This window comes from Chiloscyllium punctatum, chromosome 39, assembly GCF_047496795.1.
Source record: "Chiloscyllium punctatum isolate Juve2018m chromosome 39, sChiPun1.3, whole genome shotgun sequence".
Classification (NCBI taxonomy): Eukaryota; Metazoa; Chordata; class Chondrichthyes; order Orectolobiformes; family Hemiscylliidae; genus Chiloscyllium; species Chiloscyllium punctatum.
The window spans coordinates 63253008-63276948 of NC_092777.1; the positions used below are offsets into that span (position 1 = coordinate 63253008).

Genomic DNA, 23941 nt, shown 5'->3' on the forward strand with positions numbered 1-23941 from the left:
TCAGATGGATCAAGGGGTGGCAGATGGAGTTTAATTTAGGTAAATGTGAGGGGCTGCATTTTGGAAAAGCAAATCAGGGCAGGACTTATACATTTAATGGTAAGGTTGTGTTGCTGAACAAAGAGACCTTGCAGTGCAGGTTCATAGTTCCTTGAAAGTAGAGTTACAGGTAGGTAGGATAATGAAGAAGGCATTTGGTATGCTTTCCTTTATTGTCATTGAGCATAATAGTTGAGGGGTCATGCTGCAGCTGGCAAGGACATTGGTTAGGACATTTTTGGAATATTGTGTGCAATTCTGGTCTCCCTGCCATAGGAAGGATGTTGTGAAACTTGAAAAGGGTTCAGAAAAGATTTACAAGGATTTTGCCAGGGTTGGAAGGTTGGCTATCATTCTGTTACTGTCCTCTCAGTTAATTTCGACATGCAATTTATTTGCTTATCTCAGTGGTTAAATAGATTGGTACTAAAGGGGTCTTGTGGCTGTAGTACTGTTCCTACCTCTGCACTAGAAAGTCCAGGTTCAAGATCCATCTGTCCCATTATTATGGAATGTTCATGTACTAATGGAGATATTAATGCAAACATAAGCAGCTGTGGGCCCACTCCTATTAATAAAGTCCACCTTATATATTACCTGAGTGTATTGCTACTAGCCAGACAGATATTGAGATCAGCGCAACACTAAAGTCAGTGCAAAGTAGCTATTTAGAACATAGAACATAGAACAATACAGCACAGAACAGGCCCTTCGGCCCACGATGTTGTGCCGAACTTCTAACCTAGATTAAGCACCCATCCATGTACCTATCCAAATGCCGCTTAAAGGTCGCCAATGATTCTGACTCTACCACTCCCACGGGCAGCGCATTCCATGCCCCCACCACTCTCTGGGTAAAGAACCCACCCCTGACATCTCCCCTATACCTTCCACCCTTCACCTTAAATTTATGTCCCCTTGTAACACTCTGTTGTACCCGGGGAAAAAGTTTCTGACTGTCTACTCTATCTATTCCTCTGATCATCTTATAAACCTCTATCAAGTCACCCCTCATCCTTCGCCGTTCCAACGAGAAAAGGCCGAGAACTCTCAGCCTATCCACGTACGACCTACTCTCCATTCCAGGCAACATCCTGGTAAATCTTCTCTGCACCCTCTCCAAAGCTTCCTCATCTTTCCTAAAGTGAGGTGATCAGAACTGCACACAGTACTCCAACTGTGGCCTAACCAAAGTCCTGTACAGCTGCAACATCACTTCACGACTCTTGAATTCAATCCCTCTGCTAACGAACGATAATACTCCATAGGCCTTCTTACAAACTCTATCCACCTGAGTGGCAACCTTCAAAGATCTATGAACATAGATCCCAAGATCCCTCTGCTCCTCCACCTTACTAAGAACCCTACCATTAACCCTGTATTCCGCATTCTTATTTGTTCTTCCAAAATGGACAACCTCACACTTGGCAGGGTTGAACTCCATCTGCCACTCCTCAGCCCAGCTCTGTTTCAGAAATATATCTCTTAAATTTCTCCCATTACTAAAGCACTGAATAAATTTGAAATGATGAATGTGGATACTGAAACACACAAAAACAAAAATAACCGGACAAACTCAGCAGCTCTGGCAGCATTTATGGAAAGAAAACAGAGTTAACATTTCAAGTTTAGTAACTCTTCTTCAAAACTGTGGGTATTGGTTCTTCTGTACCTGAACAATAAATCATTTTCAATTTCCCTTTAAACCTGAGTACAGGTTTCACAAACAACATTTCTCAAAATTGCATCATGTTGCTTCCAACACAGAAAAAAAACTGCTGCTTTTTAGATACAGAAGTGACTGGCTAGCAATCACAGTTAGTTACTAGAATATGTGGGCAGAACCGGATTCAGGTTAGTCATTCCTTTAATTAACAACACACTCTAAAATGTAAATGCCGAATCATACCTTTGTCTCTCAAAATCTTGAAGAAGCTATTCCCAATCTCATGAGATTTTGAGACATTTTTTCAACCTCAGCTCTTTAACCAAGATTTTGATCCTCTGTTCTATATTTAGATTAGATTTTTTAAAAGGTTTCCTGCAGTGTGGAAACAGGCCCTTCAGCCCAATAAGTTCACATCGATCCTCCGATGAATAACCCACCCAGACCCATTCCCCTACATTTACCCCTGACTAATGCACCTAACACTATGGGCAATTTAGCATGGCCAGCTCACGTAACCTGCATATCTTTGAATTGTGGGAGGAAACCGGAGCACCCGGAATAGTCATTGAAAATTCACGTTGGGCACTGGAGAGTTTTATTAAAAACAAGGCTTCCTGTAAATCACATGACTGGTGATAACTGCTGGCTTTGATCTAGACCCTGCAGGGACAGTTATGAACAGAGACTGGCTTGGAGAGGTTCTTGCTTGCTCTGATTCAGTTGGAAGGCTGCCTGTGAATAACCAGATGCACAACTAATACCTCCCATTTCTGAAAAGAAAACCTTACTGAGTTCAAGGCTAAATCTACTTCTTCTTTTAAAAGAGTAATTGAAAGGACAATGCAAGGTTGCATATCCCGAGCAAGCAGTGTCTGCCAGATTTCAGATTACTGTGCATGATTAGAGACATCACCACCTGTCAGCTAATGTTTAGCAACAGAATTGGAATCACTTTATTCTTGATCTTCAGAGTTATGGGTTATTACTTCAAGAATAATTTATTGGCCAATTTTTTTTTCAGAAATCCAATCATTCTGGCAAAATCTATATGCTTCCCCTTCTTTTCCCAAAAGAGAGAGAGAATGTGTGTGTGCATGCATGCACATGCGTGTTCGTTTAGAGGGATAAGCGTGTATGCTTCTTTATTACTGTCTGTGTTGAGCAATTATTACAGCTTTAATGTTTCGTTTTGATAGTAAACCAATAATTGCGTTCATTAAGAAATTCAGATGATAGATCTTGTTGTTCAAAACCTAATGTAGTTAAGTATTAAATTGGCCATCACATTAATGGAGAACACGATTGTTATTAGATGTTATGAGCAGTGGAGTAGTGGGACTAAAGTCACAGTGCAAACAGAGATATGAATAAACTTACACCCTGGCTTATCATATAACCAGTTCCAAAATCAACATGGACACACTGTCAGTGTTTTAGGGCAAGCCATGTCCTTTCTATGTGAAGACTGCATAGAGAGGAGACAATGGCGCACTGGTATTATCATTAGACTATTAACCCAGGAACTCAGTGAATACTCTGGGGACCTGGGTTAGAAATTCTTCCACAACAGATGGTGGAATTTCAAATCAATGAAACACAGCATGGATTTAAGAATCTACTGATGACCATGAAACCACTGTTAATTGTTGGGAAAATACATCTGGCATCACTAACGGCCTCCAGGGAAGGAAATCTGCCATCCTTACCTGCTATGACCTATATGTGAATCCAGACCCACAGCTATTTGGTTGACTCTCTCTGAAATGGCCGAGCAAGCCTCTCAGTTTAAAGGAAGCGGGGGACATTAGAGAAATGTTGGCCAGCCAGTGACTCTCACATCCCACAAGTCAATAAAAAAAGGTACAAAATCATGTCGACAGTTGATTGAGTAAACAAGGAGAATGTGTTAGTGGTGGACACAAGGGAAATTATACTAAATGTTTAGCCTTTTCAAAGAGCTGACATGGATACAATGGGCTGAATGGCTTTGTTTTGTGTTATGACTGGGGCCACCAATAACAGTGTAGAAAGGGAAGCAGGGGATAGAACACTGGGAGAAGTTAGACACTAATCTTCACCACTATCATACTGACTTTGGTTTTGCAAATTATTTGTTTGGTTGAAGAAAGCAATATTTCATTCTGCTGGTGAATAAAAATGCTTGGCTTTATTTTAAACTATGTGTAGCATTCAGGATTAAATGAAGAACCATAGAAACTATACAGCATCAAAGCCATTCAGCCCATTTCATCCATGCTGACCCAAACGCACCCAGATGCACTTTCTAATTCCATGTTCCTGTACATGGTCACAGCCCTGCAAGGTGCAGATCCAGGACTCAGGTAGCGAATTCCAGACACCCACCACAATCTGCTTAAAAAACATTTTTCTTCACATCCCCTCTAGTCCTTTTGCCACTTAGCTTGATCTATGACCCTAGTTTTTGGCCTCTATCAAGGGAAATGGGCTCCCCCTTTCTCCTCTATCTCTACCCCTCACCATTTTGTAAACCTCAATCAGGTCACCCTTAGCCTTCTCTGTTCCAAGGAAAACAACTCCAACCTCTCCAATCTCTCCTCAGAGGGACAGTTCTCCAGCCCTGGCAGTATTTTAGTAAATCTTCTCTGCACTCTCTCCAGAATAATAGCATCCTTCCTGTATTGTGATGACCAGAACATCTCACAATACTCCAAGTGTGGCCTCAGCAGTGTCTTATATAGTTTCATCATTATATCCCTACTTTTGTATTCTGTACCTCTGCCAAGGAACAACAGCATTCCATATGCCTTCTTTACCTATACTGCTAGCTTCAGGGGAGGACATATGCTTCATGTTTCATCCTCATTTCTTTTTATTCACAGACCATTACCACAAAGTACTCTTTAAATTGAGAAACGCAACTATTTTGTTGTTAAATCATACCTGCTGCAAGCTCGTTCTCAAAAACAAGAGCATACGTTCCTGAATGTTGCACAAACAGCTTATTCTTCATCAGTTTAAGTGCACGTTGGAGAGATCCAGAGTCTATATTCAAGGGCCTTTCATAAGCCGTCTTGTATGCCTTCCTTATTCGTCGCACTGGAATGCCTTTGGATTTATCTTTAATCAGGTTTAGAATTTCTTCCTGAAGCACCAATAAATCATTACCTAATAGAAAGCACATAGTGTTAAAACTTTTGGGGTTCGTGGATAATGGGGCTCAAAATACATAGGTGGGTCACAAAGCCTCTAAATAGAACATTCAGTCCACTGGAGTCTAACAGCACAAATATGGGAGAGAATTAGTCTGTGATTGAGGGAGCAGTGAGCAATTAGGAATAGTGATAGCACTGAGGAAGTCACCAAGGGAGCTAGCTTTGGTTGAGGGGGAAAGTAGCTGAGGCATTAGAAGGCTGCAGCTGAAGAAATGGGATACAGGAGAGCTAAAAATGTGGTAATGATTTAAACAAAATCTGCAATAGAGTTGGGAAGGTGAGGGGGAAATAGGAAAGGGCAAGAGAACAGTTTTAAAAGATATCAACAAAAGAAATATTTAGAGTCAAAAAGTATGGCACTGGAAAAGCACAGCTGGTCAGGCAGCATCAAATCAGCAGGATAGTCAACATTTTGAGCATAAGCTCTGCATCAGGAATGTGATACTTATGCCCGAAACGTCGACTCTCCTGCTCCTCGGATGCTGCCTGGCCGGCTATGCTTTTCCAGCACCACACCTTTTGACTCTGATCTCTGGCATCTGTAGTCCTCACTCTCTCCTAAAAGAAATATTTAGCTAACCGGGCGCAGAGAAAACGTGAAATTGCTGAGGTAACGAATTAATTGCAAATAAGTGTGGAGTGAGTGAGTTTTGAGAAGATTTGTAGTTCATGTTGAGGTTCTGGGTGTAGGTTTGCTCACTGAGCTGGAAGGTTCATCTCCAGACATTTCATCACGGTACTAGGTAACATCTTCAATGGGCCTCCAAGCGAAGCACTGCTGATGATTCCTGCTTTTTAATTTATTATTCTATAATAAATAGAAAGCAGGAATTATCAGCAGTGCTTTGACCAGAGGCCCACTGAAGATGTTACCCAGTAGGGTGACAAAACGTCTGGAAATGAACCTTCCAGCTCAGCGAGCAAACCTACATCCAAATGTGGAACTGCTCATTTAAAGCTGCATAATTTCAAAATCTGCTGTAAAAAGTGGAAAACGTATTGAAATCCATTGTAATGAAAACAGTGCATCAATTGCTATATTTAAATCAGAGATTGAGATCTTATATGTAGTAGGGTGAAGGATCAATTAGCTTTGACAGCTGGTTTGAGATGCAGTGATGCCAAGAGCATGGATTCAATTCCCACACCGGCTGAGGTTACCCTGAAACACTCTCCTTCTCAACATCTCCCTTCATCTGAGGCATGATGACACTCAGGTTTAACCACACTCTCTCTCTAATGAGAGAGCAGCCCTGTGATCCAGTAAAACTATGGCAACTTCACCCTACCTTATATGCAATAAAATAGTAGTAACTGCGACATTAAAATATTCCAGTTTTGTGTGTGTTCAACAGAAAAGCATTAGCTGTGATCTCACCAGACTGCAGGTGTGTATAAGGGATGATGGGATTTTATGTGTCGAAGTCTGTATTAGTTAATCTTTTATAAAAGCCACTTTGTTTGTTGCTATTTTGCTGTTGCTTTGTCTCAATATCAATGTGTGGAGCCTTGGAAATTAATACTTTCCCTGTGTGTTGTGACTTTGTTTGATGAAGCGTTTGACAATTAAGGATATTGGTCAATTTTTAAAATTCTACTTGTGTGTGAATCCAAGAACCCTTGAAAATATCAAGAACTCAAGAAAAATCAGCTCTTGCTGTAAAACTGGAAAGCCTATGTTAAATATGTTCTCCACTTGTTTTGCAAAGTCATAAGAAACACACAATGTTCAACCCAAAATGTTCATCCTAAAAACACAAGAAGTACTTGTATGAAAATATAGTATCTAAAGAAGTCATAGACTGCACAGGTTAGTTCAGCAAGACTAAACAATTCAATCCTGCCAGTTACATAATCTTGATAATTCTGTGTGTAGAAACATCAGAACAGCACACACAAGTTAATCCACAATTTAAGAGGGGAAACTAGCTCACTGTGCTATATGATTTAACTAATCTCCCCCCAAGATATCCAAAACAATTCCATCAGCTTCCAACTAAACAATAATGATCTGTTTGCCACTATCTGTGTGTGTGTGTCTCAGTCTCCCTCTGTATGTGTCAATCTCTGTGTGTGTGTGCGCGTGTTTGTGTCAATCTCTGTGTGCGTGTGTGTACGTTTGCGTGTGTGTGTGTGTATACGTGTGCTGTCTTTGATTTGATGGTCCAAAGATAATTACATGGAAGTCAGAGTCATTCTGGATATTTGTACAACAAATGGTATGGATGCTGTCTCATCCATTGGCTGTTCAAACATTCATCTCTATTCCTCCCCTTACTCTCTGAAACAAACTGGATGGAGCTAAGTGTCAAACTGCACCATCTCAATTCTCTGTACAATACTGCCCTCTATCTCTTTAGTGTCTGGGCCATATTGTGTTCTAGGTAAAAACAATGACTGCAGATGCTGGAAACCAGAGTCTAGATTAGAGTGGTGCTGGAAAAGCACAGCAGTTCAGGCAGACATCCAAGGAGCAGTAAAATCGACATTCCTGATGAAGGGCTTTTGCCCGAAATGTCGATTTTACTGCTCCTCAGATATCTGCCTGAACTGCTGTGCTTTTCCAGCACCACTCTAATCTAGACCCCACATATTGTGTTCTATACATTTGTCCAATTATGTCAAAGTGCTAGAATGTATACGAGTGAAGACACAGTGAGAACACCCTTCCTTGTGTTATGAAGCAAATACCGCTGGGTTTAGTGGGATGGATGAAGGATAGAGATTTCCTAAGATACAATGGGTCTTTAGCAATCGTACAGCATCTGACATTTCCAGGAGCATCATCAAGTCTGGGGTACTATAGCAGGGTACGCATGCAGTAATGGTAAGCACTCCCCGAAGTGAGATTGCAACCTCTTAGAGTTATAGAATCATCGAAGGCAGCAACAGGTCACACCAAGGTTTTTATCTGTGATCTTCTACAGTGTTTTAACAAACATCAAAGTAAGCTGATAGGCCAGAGAAATACAGACAATTGGAGTAGATGTAGGCCTTTCAACACGACCTTGGCTGATAATCCAACTCAGGCCCCTGTTCCTGCTTTTGCCCATACCCTTTGATTCATTTAGCCTGAAGAACTAGATCCACTTCCTTCTTGAAAACACTCGATGTTTTGTCTACATCCACTTTCTGTATCAGACAATTCCATAGGCTCACCACAATCCAAGTGAAAAAAATTTCTCCTCATCTCAGTCATAGCGTCATAGAGATGTACAGCAGGAAAACAGACCCTTCGGTCCAACCCGTCCATGCCGACCAGATATCCCAACCCAATCTAGTCCCACCTGCCAGCACCCGGCCCATATCCCTCCAAACCCTTCCTATTCATATACCCATCCAAATGCCTCTTAAATGTTGCAATTGTACCTGCCTCCACCACTTCCTCTGGCACTTCATTCCATACACGTACCACCCTCCGTGTGAAAAGGTTGCCCCTTAAGTCCCTTCTATATCTTTCCCATCACACCCTAAACCCACGCCCTCTAGTTCTAGACTCCCCTACCCCAGGGAAAACTTTGCCTATTTAACCTATCCATGCCCCTCATCATTTTGTAAACCTCTATAATGCCCCCCCTCAGCCTCTGACGCTCCAGGGAAAACAGCCCCAGCCTGTTCAGCCTCTCCCTGTAGCTCAGATCCTCCAACCCTGGCAACATCCTTGTAAATCTTTTCTGAACCCTTTCAAGTTTCACAACATCTTTCCGATAGGATGGAGACCAGAATTGCACACAATATTCCAATAGTGGCCTAACTAGTGTCCTGTACAGCCGCAACATGACCTCCCAACTACGGCACTCAATACTCTGACCAATAAAGGAAAGCATACCAAACGCCTTCTTCACTATCCTATCTACCTGCGACTCCACTTTCAAGGAGCTATGGACCTATACTCCAAGGTCTCTTTGTTCAGCAACACTCCCTAGGACCTTACCATTAAGTGTATAAGTCCTGCCCTGATTTGCTTTCCCAAAATGCAGCACCTCGCATTTATCTGAATTAAACTCCATCTGACACTTCTCAGCCCATTGGCCCATCTGGTCCAGATCCTGTTGTAATCTGAGGTAACCCTCTTCGCTGTCCACTACACCTCCAATTTTGGTGTCATCTGCAAACTTACTAACTGTACCTCTTTTGCTCGCATCCAAATCATTTATGTAAATGACAAAAGGTAGAGGACCCAGCACCGATCCTTGTGGCATTCCACTGGTCACAGGCCTCCAGTCTGAGAAACAACCCTCCACCACCACCCTCTGCCTTCTACCTTTGAGCCACTTCTGTATCCAAATGGCTAGCTCTCCCTTTAGTCTGTGAGGTCTAACCTTGCTAATCAGTCTCCCATGGGGAACCTTGTCGAACGCCTTACTGAAGTCCATATATAGGGACCAAAACTATTCACAGTATTTCAGTTGTGATCTAACTCATGCCTTGTATAGCTTTAAATTTTCTATTTTCATACTCCATTCTGTTTGTGATAAAGGCCAATAATCCATCTGCCTTCCCTATTACGCGGTGACCTTGTAAGGGAGCATTTTGTGATTTATTCATGAGGACTCCCAAATCGCACTGGGTCCTAACTTTCTGTGGCCCTATTTAAAAAAGAACAGGAAGTGCTCCTGGGTTCCTGGCTAACTTGCCTTCAGAAAGCACATCACCAATATGGGATCAACTGGTTAGCCACATCATTGCTAGTTGTGGGACATCGCCATACACAATTCGACTGCATTACAGTAAACATACCTCAAAAGGAATCCACTTGTTGTGAAGTACATTATAATGGCTTGAGGATCAAAGAAGGTACTATACAAATCTGAGTTAATTCCACTCCTAAAATGTTTTATCCATCGAAGTATGTAAAATTTGATTTGATTACCTGTAGGCACCTTTTGTTGCAATGGTGGCTGTGCCAAAGAAGGTTTATTCCCTGGTTTGCAATCACGCTTAGTTTCTCCCTGGATCAATGTCTGAGTTTCAGAAGAACCAAAAGATGTCTCAGGAATCTGAAGGATCCTCTCTTGCATTTTTCTTGTGTACTTTCGAGATTTGGTTTTGATGGTAAACCCTTTGTTAGTGGGTATTAGACACAGAATGTCATTCATTGATTCCAACATGGCTTGTACTGTTGGAAATTTGTAGTCTGCAGCATTCAAATGCTTCTTGTATTGTCTTTTATAAAGCTTCTGTAACTTATGTAGAGTAATGCCTTCAGGGTAACAACAAAAGAGCCTCATCAATTCATCCTTCAATCTCGCTTCCTTGTTCACTGTGTAAAAGAAAGACCTCATCAGGAAGAAATGCAGTAACACCCAATTTAAACACTGCTTTCCAAAGTTTTTAAATTACTGAGAATAGAAGATCACCATCTCGCATTAAAAAAATGAAACAAAGCCCTTTTCCACAGTTCGCGGAGTTTACTTTAAATCTGCTTATTATTTCCATGACAACGGGCTTAAAACACCTTACAATCCATACACCATGTTCCTTCCAATGACCACACACATCAGGGTCTGATCTGCAAAAAAAAAACACAACCTAAACCAACAGCATCTATGGCTTAATAAATAAACAAAAGAACTGCAGATGCTGGAAATCAGAAGGAAAAACAGAACTTGCTGGAAAGGTTCAGCAGGTCTGGCAGCACCTGTGGAGAGAAGCACAGTTAATGTTTCAGGTTCAGTGACCCCTCCTCAGAGCTAACAGCAGCTAGGAAAGTGTCAGTTTATATGCAGAAAAGAGGAGGGGGGGGGGGGAAGATGGGGTAAAGAGTAAATGGTAGATGGAGATAGAACCCAAAGAAAGAGAAGAACAGTTGGACAAGCAAAAGAATAGCTAATGATCAGGCTGGGACAGTGAATAGCTGTTAATGGGGGCTGTTCATGGCTAACAATGGGTTGTGTGTAATAGCAGACCTTGTGCTAACAAGCTCTGGTTTGTGGATAGTGGGGTTAGGGCATGGGAGAACTCAGGACCAAAAATTGGTGAAGTCAATATTGAATCCAGAAGATTCCTGATGAAGGGTTCCTGCCCGAAACGTCGATTTTCCTGTTCCTTGAGCAGGTCACAGCTGCTTGACCTGCTGTGCTTTTCCAGCACCACTCTAATCTTGACTCTAATCTCCAGCATCTGCAGTCCTCACTTTTGCCCAGAAGATTTACAGAGTTCCCAATTGGAAAATGAGGTGCTGTTCTTCCAGCTTGCGCTGAGCTGTTCTGGAGCACTGCAGCAAACCTGAGACAGAAGTGCTGGCCAGGAAGCACAGTGGTGTGTTGAAGTGGCAGGCAACTGGAAGCACAGGGTATCTTTTGTGGAGAGAGCATAGGTTCAAGAAGCCAATTTATCACCACTTTCAAGGATGACTAAGGATGGGGAACAAATGGCAGATTAGCCAGGGAGGTCCACATTCCAAGAACACATCAGAGAAAACAGGGCATGCAAAGTATTGAAGAATTTCATCTTCATGTCTGGATCATCTCAGTTTGTATCAACATGCTGTTTCACTTTTGTTTTCCTGTGAGGGAAGCATCTGTCCTACTCCAATCTTCCTAAATTGCGTAACAGAAAGATCTCAAACTGAATACCATGCAGCCACATTCTTAACCTGAGATTATTGTTGTTTCTCAATAACAATCATATGATCTCTTACCCTGATGCTGATTTGGAATCCGCATTTGGTTGTAAGACAGATTAACCAGAGGCAACTTTTCCAACATGCTGCTGGAAGGGCAGCTGCACTCTGCTGATCCTTTCCCACTTGCTGACTTAATAATGACCTTTCGTCCATCATAGTCCAATTGAACCACATCCTTCATGTGCTCCAGGAGACCTGATGTGGAGTGAAACCCATAATCTGACAACTTGAATGGTGTCTTGTACATCTGCTGGTATAGGCTGGATAATTGAGATAAAGGAAAGCCTTCAGGGTGAGCATGGCATAGTCCAATTATTTGTTGTTGCAGCAAATCCATTTTGTCAACTGCAAGAAAATCAAGTTTTTAAGTTATTAGTATTTCTTCAGTTAATTTGCCAATCAGGTACTGGAATCTCCTTCCCAAATATACTGGATTAACATGGCTACTATTTGGTCTGTTGTTCTTATATTCACAAATCAAGATATAGAAACCTAAAGTCATTATACTGAGAGTCATTCAGCACAGATACAGTCCCATCGATCCAACCAGAATCCCAAACTAAACTAGTTCAATCAGTCTGCACTTGACCCCTATCCCTCCAAATATTTCTTAATCATGTACTTACCTGAATGTCTTTCAAACTGCACCCAAATCCAGCACTTTTTCTGCTTTACATTCCATACACAAAGCACTCTCTGTGTCAAAAAAATGCCCTTCACGTCTTTTACAAATCTTTCTCCTCTCACCTTAAAAGTATGCCCTTTGGTCTTGAAATCTTGGTCAGTGATATTTTAATTTAATTTGAATTTGATTTAATTAGAATTTAATTTTAACATTAGGAAATTTAACATTAACAAAAGAAAAATATGCGTCTGTTTATCGACTGTTGGGAAATGTTTTCAATCTTATCTAATGTCTGAAATAACAGGAACACCCATTTTATGCCTCTGTTGTCCCATACTAAAGAAACAAGATACAAAAACGTTTAACTTTTTAAAGAAAAATATGGTGTAAAAACTCAGAAACAAGGCATGACCTGTGGTCAAAATGAGGCACAATTAATGGGCTTCTTTAAATTGTAACAAAATTTCCATTAATTCTGCTTAATGTTAAATGTACCAATAAACTTAATACAACAGAACATAATCAGCCCGAACTTTCACCTACATAAATGATGGCTAGGCTTAACTTTATTTATTAGCTTCCAAACAATTTCCAAGAGATTTTCCAGGATGTTGCATGGGCTGGAGTGTTTCAGTATGAAGGGAGAAGTTTTCCTTACAGCAAAGGAGACTGAGGTGGAGGAACATGACTGAGATGTATAAAATTATATGGGGCATAAACAAGGTTGACAGGAAGAAACCTTTCCCCTTGATGGAGGGGTTAATGACCCGGGCAGGGCAGAGATTTGAGGTAAGGGGGAGGAGGTTTAGTAGAGAGTTGAGGAAATCCTTTTCACCCAGAGAGTGGTGAGAATCTGGAACTCACTGCCTGTAAGAATGTAAACCCTCACAACATTTATGAAGTATTTAGAAAGGATGCAACAGAGATTTGCCAGGATGCTGTCTGGATTAGAGAGTATGAACTATAAGGTCAGGCAAGAAAAACTTGGGTTGTTTTCTCTGGAGTGGCAGAGACTGAGAGGAGACTTGATATAAAATTATCAGATGCATAGATGGTGTTGACAGTCAGAATCTTTTTCCCAGAGTTGAAATGGCTAGAACTAGGGGGGCATGCGTTTAAAGGTGAGAGGGGAAAGTTCAAAGGAGATGTGAGGGGCAGGTTTTTAACGCAGACAGTGGTAGGAGTTTGGAACATGCTGTCAGGGGTGGTGGTGGAGACAGATACGATAGGCAGAAATGGGTACTGCAGATGCTGGAGATTGGAGTGGAGCTGGAGAAGCACAGCAGGTCAGGCAGCATCTGAGGAGCAGGAAAATCGACGTTTCGGGCAAAAGCCCTTCATCAGATACGATAGGCACATTTAAGAGACTTTTGGATAAGCAGATAAATATGCAAGGAATGGAGGGAAATGGATCAAGGGCAGGCAAAAGAGATAGTTTAATTTGGCCTCACCTACAACACATGGTGGGCCGAAGGGTCCATTCCTGTGCTGTATAGTTTGCATTGGCAAAGCAAACAGGCTGTAAGCTAAGAGCTGTTAGGTTAATAGCATTAATATTATAGATTTGTAGGTGGTTGTTTATGATCAGCGTGAATGTGATGGGCCAAAGGGCCTTTTCCTGTGTTGTAGATCTCTCTGACTTTATGACAACCTCCTACCTCATTGTTACTTGGATGAAAAACAGGAACCTGAAATCTCCAGTTTTAATATAACTGAAATTACTACAAAGCTAAGTATCCTTCCAACACTGTTGTGTCTTCAAAAAAACAAATGGAATAGCACATTTAGCTTCAAAATAAGAATTTGGGAGTGCTAGAATACAACAATCTGTATTTGTAGAGCATATGCAATGTGACAATATGTTCTAAGATATCTCAAAGGAATGTAATCAAACAAATACTGACACTGCGCCATACTGGAATATTAGAATAGCTGCTGCTTTGTGGGAAATCTGAAATTTAAAAAACTGAAAATGTTTGAGATACTGAGGTCAGACAGCATCTGCGGACACAGAAACTAAGTCAGACCTCTCTGTTCCAACTAAGGTCAGTGCAAGATCAAGGGACAGAACCTCATCTTTCAATTAGGCATTTTATAATCTCCTGAACCAGACTCAATGTTTAACTTAACAATTTGAGATCATAAGCACTGTCACAATTCTTCAGGGGCAGCTTGGATAATCATCTAATCCCTACAATGTGAAAACAGGCCATACACTGAAGAACATCCTACCCAGACCTACCCATCTTACCCTATCCCCATAACCCTGCATTTCCCATGGCTAACCCACCTAGCCTGCACATCCCTAGACACGGTGGGCAATTTAACATGGCCAATCCATCTAAACTGCACATCTTTGGACTTTGAGAGGAAATTGTAGCATCCAAAGAATACCCGTGCAGACATGGGGAGAATGTGCAAACAGACAGTCGCCCAAGGGTGGAATTAGGTCCCTGGCACGTGAGGGAGCAGTGCTAACTATTGAGCCACCGTGGTTCTGCTATTCCCATTTACACCTTCCCAAGACCCACATTTTGTTTCTTTGTTTTCCCCTTCACCAGTTCCTTCACTGTCATCTCTTATCATTTAATTTCTCCTGTCTGCTCCCACATTAAAGACTTACCTTTTCTTTATTCCTCCATTGCTGCTTTCCCTTTACTTGCTTAAGACCTATTATGTCTTTAAATGTTTCCAAGTCAGCCATAAACTCATCAACAACTCATAACATTTCTGGGTCAATGAACAATTTTTAAAAAGGAGAGGTCTACAAATGCAACAGTTTCGGAAGGAAATTCCATTGTCAACAGACTGAGCAGCTAAAGTCACTTTTGATGGAAATCAGGATTTTAAAAGAAGACAAAATTGAGGTGGAGTTGGGGTGATACAATACTGACCCCTGACAGTATTGGGTAAATGAACCTGGCCTAAATAAATTCATGTTGCAGTGCACATACACAATGTTTTTCTGACAAGGCCTAGGAATGACATTCTCAGTCAGGGAAAGCAAGAGGAAAGAAGATAAACAGGCAGCTGTGCCAGCCTCTTGGTAACCACATCATGCTGTTAGGAATGAATAGAAGAAGTAAGTTAAGAAAATATGAGTTTATTGCAACAATATGATTAACGTAAGGCAGACAATGGAAAAGGACTGAAGGAAGGGCGATATGTTCAGCCTAGTAGCATGAAAGCAGCGATACTGACAAGAACAGAGCTCCAGCTACAGTCTTGGCTTTGACCTGAAAATCAGGAATATTGGTAACAGTAAGAATGGTTTGTTAGTGAATCCAGAAGTTATTACATCCAAACAGAATGCAGAACATAGACTGCGATCAGACCATAGACGTTCCCAAAACAAAAGCAAAGTACTGCAGATTCTGGAGATCAGAAACCAACTCAGCAGTTCAAGTATTATCTCTGGAGAGGGAACATGTTGAGTTCAATAAGACGCAGAAGTAAATAAGGCTGGAAAGTGATGAGTTTTAATCTGCAGTAGAACAGGAGGAGGGGGAGTGAAATAAGTCTGCAGAAGTCAGTATCTCGTTACCAAATCACCCTTTATTTACACATGCATAGTGGGATGGCTCCCTCAGAGACAGCTCTGAGAGAGAACAGAACCTCTGAAACTCCTGTTTATATCTTTCAGCCAGTGAGATATTAAAGAGTTAATTTGCTCTGCTGACCTGCAAGAAATTGAAAGCCCGGGGGTTATGAACTGAATTTATCGTTGCGTGTACTGAGGCACAGTGAAAAGCTTTGTCTTGCAAGCAATGCAGGCAGATCACAATTAAGTTGCATAGATAGTAAATAATGGGTAAACAGTGGCAAAAACAAAAACACAGGCACAGGCGAATGTTAAGAGTTTGAGAGTCCGTTCAGTAATCTAACAACAGTCAGGTAGAAACTGTTCTGAAACCGGGTGGTGTGTGTGTTCAGGTTTCTGTACCTTCTCCCCGATGGTAGAGGTTGTAGAAAAGCATTGCCAGGGTGGGATGGATCTTTGAGAATGTTGGCGGCCTTTCCTTGACAGCGGGCCTGGGAGATGGATTCTATAGATGGGAGGTTGGCCTTGGTGATTGTCTGGGTCGAGTTCACCACTCTCTGTAACCGTCTCTGATCTTGAATGGTACAGTTGCCATACCAGGTACATCCAGACAGAATGCTCTCGATGGTGCACCTATAAAAGTTGGCAAGGGTATTCACCGTCATGCCAAATTTTCTCAGTTGCCTGAGGAAGAAGAGATGTTGTTGGGCCTTTGTATCCAGTGCATCCACATGAAGAGTCCAAGAAAGCTTGTTGTAGATGTTTACCTATTATTTACTTATCTATGCTACTTAACTCTGTGATCTGCCTGTATTGCTCGCAAGACAAAGCTTTTCAATGTGCCTTGGTACACGGGACAATAAATTCAATTCAATTCATCGTTCCCTATTCAAAATCAACCTGAACATTGCAATTCAAATTCTGACCACACTCTACTCGTACAACAAAATATAATTTGCACCCGGTCTTGCCAATAAGGAATAATTTACATTATATTATCTCTGGAAATGCTGTGATGACTACATTGTGTCTGGAGTGGCATGTGATTGTGGGGGGAACGGCTGAGGGTTGTCTTGTGGGTATTACTGACGGTGATGTAAAGATATTATATAAAGGAAGAACTTTGTTCAGAGAGACCTCTCGACATTCTTCACAAAAACTTGTGAAGTGTTAAGAGTTTGTCCACAGCTTTAACTGTTTCTGCTTAATAAAATTTTGTTGTTGTTCACAGAAGTTGACATATTGCAGTTGCATCAGGTGTGTGAGAATCACAAGAAAATCAACGTCACACCAGGAGTCCCTGATTGGATCAGGGTAACAGCCCCAGTCAGGGAAGTTACTATGAGATTCACCAGGCTGACCTCGTTATAATCACTACATCCCTCGTTCTCTAGGTCTGGGGATATAGGCCTGTTCTTTTTCTTCTAACCTTTCCTGGGGCGCTTTTGCACCGTGTCTAGGTCCTCCAACTCTGTCTCAGATACAGGTGGCATGCACCAGAACATAGCCCACCTCTCGTATCTGCAGCATTTTGAAAGAAACTCGTCCCTTTCCCCAGGCAGGAAGGCATCAAGGCGGTGACATCCACATGTCTATCGCGGACTCCGAGGTTTGTTCGATGTTAGACAGAAAGGGAGAACCCATGGATTCTGACAACCCTTCTTGCTGTTCTGAGGGGCTGGGTATATTTTGGATGCTGCCTGAACTGCTGTGCTCTTCCAGCACCACTAATCCAGTATTTGGTTTTCAGCATCTGCAGTCATTGTTTTTACCTTATATTTTGCTCCTGCCCTGTTTGCGAGTTTGCAGCTTTCATGTGGTCCACCTGCTTTTTAACCTGGTGCAGAGTATTCACCACATTAGCAACACTGCTGGAGTTATCCCTGAAAATGCATGAGGGACGGCCTGACAATCAAATAGAAACCAGGACAGTTTGGTATCTAGTAAAGCTGAAGGCTGTTTCTTTAAGCCAGCCTTCAAAGTTTGGACTGCTCTTTCCACCAGACAACTGGATGATAGATGGTATGGAGCTGTCCTTACATGTTGAATACCATTCCACTTTAGGATATGCTTGATTTCCCTGCTGATAAACAATGGCCCATTGTCTGTGATCAACACTTCTGGGAGTCTGTATATTGCAAAAGATGCATGCAACTTTTCTATCACCATCCCCATGTTTGATGAATGAACTCAATGCACCGTCCAACCACTTTGAGTGGGCTTCCACAATGTCTATGAACATTGAGCCCATGAAAGGGCTGGCATAGTCAACATGTAACCAACTGGAGGATTTACCTGACCATCCCTGTGAACGTGGGGAAGCTGCTGATGGTACGTTTTATCCTTGTTGGCACTCTGTGCACTGCCCCACAAACATGGCTATGTCTGCATTCAGGGTAAAAACAATGACTGCAGATGCTGAAAACCAAATACTGGATTAGTGGTGCTAGAAGAGCACAGCAGTTCAGGCAGCATCCAACGAGCAGCGAAATCGACGTTTCGGGCAAAAGCCCTTCATCAGGAATAAAGGCAGTGAGCCTGAAGCGTGGAGAGATAAGCTAGAGGAGGGTGGGGGTGGGGAGAAAGTAGCATAGAGTACAATAGGTGAGTGGGAGAGGGGATGAAGGTGATAGGTCAAGGAGGAGAGGGTGGAGTGGATAGGTGGAAAAGAAGATAGGCAGGTCGGACAAGTCCGGACAAGTCAAGGAGACAGTGCTGAGCTGGAAGTTTGAAACTAGGATGAGGTGGGGGAAGGGGAAATGAGGAAACTGTTGAAGTCCACATTGATGCCCTGGGGTTGAAGTGTTCCGAGGTGGAAGATGAGGCGTTCTTCCTCCAGGCGTCTGGTGGTGAGGGAGCGGCATTGAAGGAGGCCCCGGACCTCCATGTCCTCAGCAGAGTGGGAGGGGGAGTTGAAATGTTGGCCCACGGGGTGGTGTGGTTGATTGGTGCGGGTGTCCCGGAGATGTTCCCTAAAGCGCTCTGCTAGGAGGCGCCCAGACTCTCCAATGTAGAGGAGACCACATCGGGAGCAACGGATACAATAAATGATATTAGTGGATGTGCAGGTGAAACTTTGATGGATGTGGAAGGCTCCTTTAGGGCCTTCGAGAGAGGTGAGGGAGGAGGTGGAGTCGAACCCAGGTTCCTAGCACTGTGGGGGTAGATCTTGGAAAATCTTCTCCAGCTTCTGCTGAAAGATTGCTCAGGCTCATGATACCCCAAAGGCAGTCTGGTATATTAGTACAAAGTATTATGGGTATTAATTGTAGCATACTTTTGGGAATCCCCATCTATCAGTAATTAAAGATACACACATGGCTCCTGATGAAGGGCTTTTGCCCGAAACGTTGATTTTCCTGCTCCTCGGATGCTTCCTGATCTGCTGTGCTTTTCCAGCACCACTCTAATCTAGACACATGACACATGCAGGGCAGCAACCCCTCCAGCTTTGATTAGAAGTCTTCTTTGCAAGGGATTGGGTATTTATCCACCTGTGAGAAGGCAAATGGAGCTGAGGCCGGAGGAGATCAGCCAGGTTCGGATTAAACGGTGGGCTCGAGGGGCTGAATGGCCGATTCCTGCTCTTAGTTTTATGTTAAAAACAAGGAATGTAAGGGAAGCAGTTCGACTGAAATGGGGGTGGTTGGAGACGAGAGGTCGTGATACAACCTAAAGGAACACGTCCAACTCGGACTGGTAACCCGAGGCATGACTACATCAGGGCTAGACTTTACAGTTTGCATTTTACAAAAAGGGAGGAAGCGGGAGAACACGTGCTGCAAAAACTAAAAGCTGTAGAGCGATTACTCAGAGGCCAGTTCACCCGAGAGAAGCACAAGACAAAGAAAGGCACGATAAGAAACGTGAGCGATGTTCCAGACCCAGAGAATGTGACAGTAATTAACCCTGGAGGAGAGAGGGACACACTTCAGCGGCCTCGGACTCTAGTGAAAGGACAACTGAACACGGGGCTGGCAATGTGGGCAACAATCCTGCCCCACAAAACACTGACCTGTTTGCTCTCCACAGAAACACTGAGGTACAACATTCATCTATTGTCAGGCATTCAGCGGGAGGTTTTAGGTTAACATTCTGGCCAGAAGTTTGTGGATTGTTGGGTGTGAACAATGAGAGACCCGGCCTTTCACAGGAACAGTGCAGAAAACAAGTCAATCCGTTGTGAGAGTTCAAGTGGCAAGAGTGAGGAGCTGCTGGGCATACGTGCAGATAAGAATTGCAATCTTTTCCAGGGATTTCCCCCAGCCCTTAAACCCTGATCCCCTTTACAATGAAAAACAGCCCAGCGCACACGTTAGTCACTCAAGGAGCAACAGCCACGCCAATTCCATCGAGATCCATTTCAGAGTAAATGCTGAACTCATTCCTGATGAGATCTCGGGATCTTTGGCAGACATTAATGAAACGCACCTTCCATGAGCCCGCTCTGATCTTGTAACCAGGCAACACCGCTCTCTGCAGCCACTTGAATTTGAACCGTGAAGTGTTTGCCAGTCCCTGCCCTACGTGACTCCGCTGAGTGCACACTGCCGCCGTGGTCTGTGGAACACGCAGACGGTACGCTTTTCAAAGGAAGGAACTGGGTTCGCGCACACTTAGCTACAATCCCGCCCCTCAGCTGAGTCACTGAGCCCGGTCACCTCCCGTCATGTTTTGAGAAAATCAGCTTTCAATCCAATTCTTGCAAATCTATCATTTGGACCTGTGGTGTTTACACAGAGACTGAACTGAGCGAGTAGCTTCCTCTGGGTCCTAATCCACCCCTGCTCTGAGTTTGGAGAAGGTGAGGGCTGCAGACGCTGGCGATCAGAGTCGAGAGTGTGGTGCTGGAAAAGCACAGCAGGTCAGGCAGCATCTGGAGGGAGAAAGCAGAGTTAAGGATTCGGGTCCAGCAACCCCTTTCTTCAGAATTTGGCGGAGCCGGTGTTGGGCAGGGGTGTCCAAAGTTAAAAATTACCCAACACCAGGTTATAGTCCAACAGGTTTATTTGGAAACGCTAGCTTTTGGAGCACTGCTCCTTTATCTCCAAAAAATTGTGCTTCCAATTAAACCTTTGGATTATAACCTGGTGTTGAGTGATTTTTAACCTTCTTCAGAATGCATTTTAGTGACAAAACGTTTTATATGTGGGTTGGTGAGAGGAGGAAACAATGGATGAAGATGAATTTTGGGCACAATATGGCATTGAATCCTTCTTCAATCACCTCCGTCCCCATGCCTATTTCTTTGGAAAAGAGTCCTTTCCCTGTCCCACAGACCCCTTCACTCACCTCTAACACTCCCTCCACCTGGACGCCTCCCTTTGGCTGTTGACATGCAGTCACCTGTTCATAGAGAAGTGTCTTTCTCTGCCCCCCCCCCCCCCCCCCCCTCACCAATTCCAACCTATCTCCCTCTGGAATTACTGCACTCCGTGCTCTCAGATCCAATCCTAATTCTATCATTAAACCTGCTGTCAAGGGAGGTGCTGGTGCTGTTGTTGTCTGGCTGACTGACCTCTCCATTGCAGGGGCCGAGTGCCAGCTCTTGAATACCTCCTCCTATCTCCCCCAGGACCATGACCACACCATGGAACACCAGGAACCGTGTCCACATTGGTACTAACCACATTCCATCTGGTAATCTTCCCCCACTGCGTCCAAGTTCATCATCTCCCAACGCTGCACAGCACACTTCAACCTCCTTCCCAAAATCCACAAACTGAACTGCCGAGTTAGACCCATTGTTTCTGCCTGCTCCTGGACCACAGAACTCATCTCTTCCCACCTTATGTTTTTCTCCTCTTGTCTATGTCCCCCATTCCTCTGACACTTTACATCAATTTCAGAATTTCCAGTTTTTGGGCTCCAGCTGCCTCCTCTTTGTCATGGAGGTGCAACCCGTTTTGCACGTCCATCCCCCATCAGGATGGTCTCAGGGCTCTCCATTTATTCTTGGAACAAAGACTTGGACCGTTCCCCATTCAACACTATCTCCTCTGCCTGGCAGAGCTTGTACTCACTCTGAATAACTTTGTTAATTCCTCTCACTTCCTTCAGCTGAAAGGGGGGGAAGGGGTGTGGCCATGGGTACCCACATGGGTCCCAGTGACACCTGTCTCTTTGTGGGGTACCATGGAACATTCCTCGTTCCAGTGCTATTCTGGCCCCACCCACATTTGATTTGATTTATTATTGTCACATTGACCGAGGTACAGTGAAAAACATTGTTTTGCATGCTGTTCAGATAAATCATAACTTTCATAAGTACATCAGGGTAATAGAACAATAGAATATAGTGTTACAGCTACCTAGAAAGATCAACTCTAATGTATGAGAGATCAGTTCATAAGTCTGATAACAGCAGGGAAGAAGCTGTTCTTAAATCTGTCGGTATGTGTTTTCAAATATTTGTATCTTCTGCCTGATGGAAGAGGGTGGGGTCTTTGATTATGTTGGCTGCTTCTCTCTAGGCAGAGGGAAGTGTAGACAGGAGCCAGTGACATCATCAGTGCTCTTTTCCTCTCTCCTGGAAAAATTGATCAGTTTCGCTTCCAATTTCTAACCTCCTCTCACCTTCACCTGGTCAATCTCTGACTCATTCCTTCCTTTCCTCAACATCTGTTACCATATCTGGGAATAGGCTGGCCACCAATCTCCATTACAAACCCATTGACTCCCAGAGTTTTCTTGACTATATATCGTCTATACCTTAGAAAGTATCCTGTCTGGGTGTGGCACAGTGTGGTATGGCAACTGCTTTTCCCAAGACCACAATAAACTACAGAGTCATGAACACAGTCCGGTTTATCACAAACCAGCCTTTCATCCATTTTTGGAAATTGAGAAACAAATTTGCAAGGAGATTTCAATTATATGTAAGGATAATAGGGTGGTTACGGTAGGGGATTTTAACTTTGCAAACATAGACTTGGACTGCCATGGTGTTAAGGGTTTAGATCGAGGGAAAATTGTTAATTGCGTACAAGAAAATTTTCTGATTCAGTATGCAGATGTATCTACTAAAGAAGGTGCAAACTTGACCTACTCTTGGGAGATAAAGCAGGGCAGGTGACTGAGGTGTCAGTGGGGGACACTTTGGGGCCAGCGACCATAATTCTATTAGCTTTAAAATAGTGAAGGAAAAGGATAGACCAGATCTAAAAGTTGAAGTTCTAAATTGGTGGAAGGTCAATTTTGATGGTATTAGGCAAGAACTTTCAAAAGCTGATTGGAGGCAGATGTTCACAGGTAAAGGGACGGCTGGAAAATGGGAAGCCTTCAGAAATGAGATAATGAGAATCCAGAGAAAGTATATTCCTGTCAGGGTGAAAGAAAAGGCTGGTAGGTATAGGGAATGCTGGATGACTAAAGAAATTGACGTTTAGGTTTAGAAAAATACGAAAGCATATGTCAGATACAGACAGGTTAGATCGAGTGAATCCTTAGAAGAGTATAAAGAAAGTAGGAGTATACTTCAGAGGGAAATCAGGAGGGCAAAACGGGGACATGAGATAGCTTTGGCAAATAGAATTAAGGCGAATCCAAAGGGGTTTTACAAATACAATAAGGACAAAAGGGTAACTAGGGAGAGAATAGGGCCCCTCAAAGATCAGCAAGGCGGCCTTTGTGTGGAGCCACAGAAAATGGGGGAGATACTAAATGAGTATTTTGCATCAAGTGTTGACTGTGGAGAAGGACATGGAAGACACAGAATGTAGGGAGACAGATGGTGACACCTTGAAAAATGTCCATATTACAGAGGAGGAAGTGCTGGACGTCTTGAAATGCATAATAGTGGATAAATCCCCAGGACCTGATCAGGTGTACCCTAGAACTCTGTGGGAAGCTAAGGGCATTGGGACATGCTCCATTGCTCAATTTCTACTGGATTGCACCATGTGATCATCAAGATACTGAGTAAATGGCCAGTAGGGCCTTTCACTCCTTCAACGTTCAGTTGGTCTCTGAAATTCCCAGAATGTTGTGTTTCCAGGTGGGGACCAGGAGGAATAATTAAAACAGCAAAAGCTTATGTGTTCCTGTCACTGAGTGTTCTGCTTGCCCAGCAACGGCAAGTAACCAATCTACATAATGAAACGAACAAGCGTGGGCTAAACAAGCCCACTGCAGGACTACATCGCAGTATACAGACAGCCAACTGAGCACCAAGGAGAAAGTGAGGACTGCAGATGCTGGAGATCAGAGCTGAAAATGTGTTGCTGGAAAAGCGCAGCAGGTCAGG

The 23941-nt window shown here is 43.1% G+C and overlaps 1 protein-coding gene across 5 annotated transcripts in view; it reads right to left on the reverse strand.

Annotated features, from left to right (window-relative positions):
- Nucleotides 1-20318, reverse strand: part of LOC140464153 (uncharacterized) — a 145003-nt gene extending 124685 nt beyond the window's left edge. Inside the window, exons 1-4 of one of the 5 annotated variants that reach the window (XM_072558944.1) lie at nt 20128-20318; nt 11546-11790; nt 9776-10165; nt 4631-4855 (exon numbers count right to left, since the gene is read on the reverse strand). In XM_072558944.1, the coding sequence (XP_072415045.1) occupies nt 4631-4855; nt 9776-10165; nt 11546-11777 (847 nt within the window). In that variant the 5' untranslated portion in view covers nt 11778-11790; nt 20128-20318. Of the gene's footprint in view, nt 1-4630; nt 4856-9775; nt 10166-11545; nt 11876-19711; nt 20088-20127 lie in introns of those variants that run through there. The other 4 variants (XM_072558943.1, XM_072558941.1, XM_072558942.1 and 1 more) reach the window with 4 other exon arrangements.
- Nucleotides 20319-23941: the final 3623 nt, after the last annotated feature.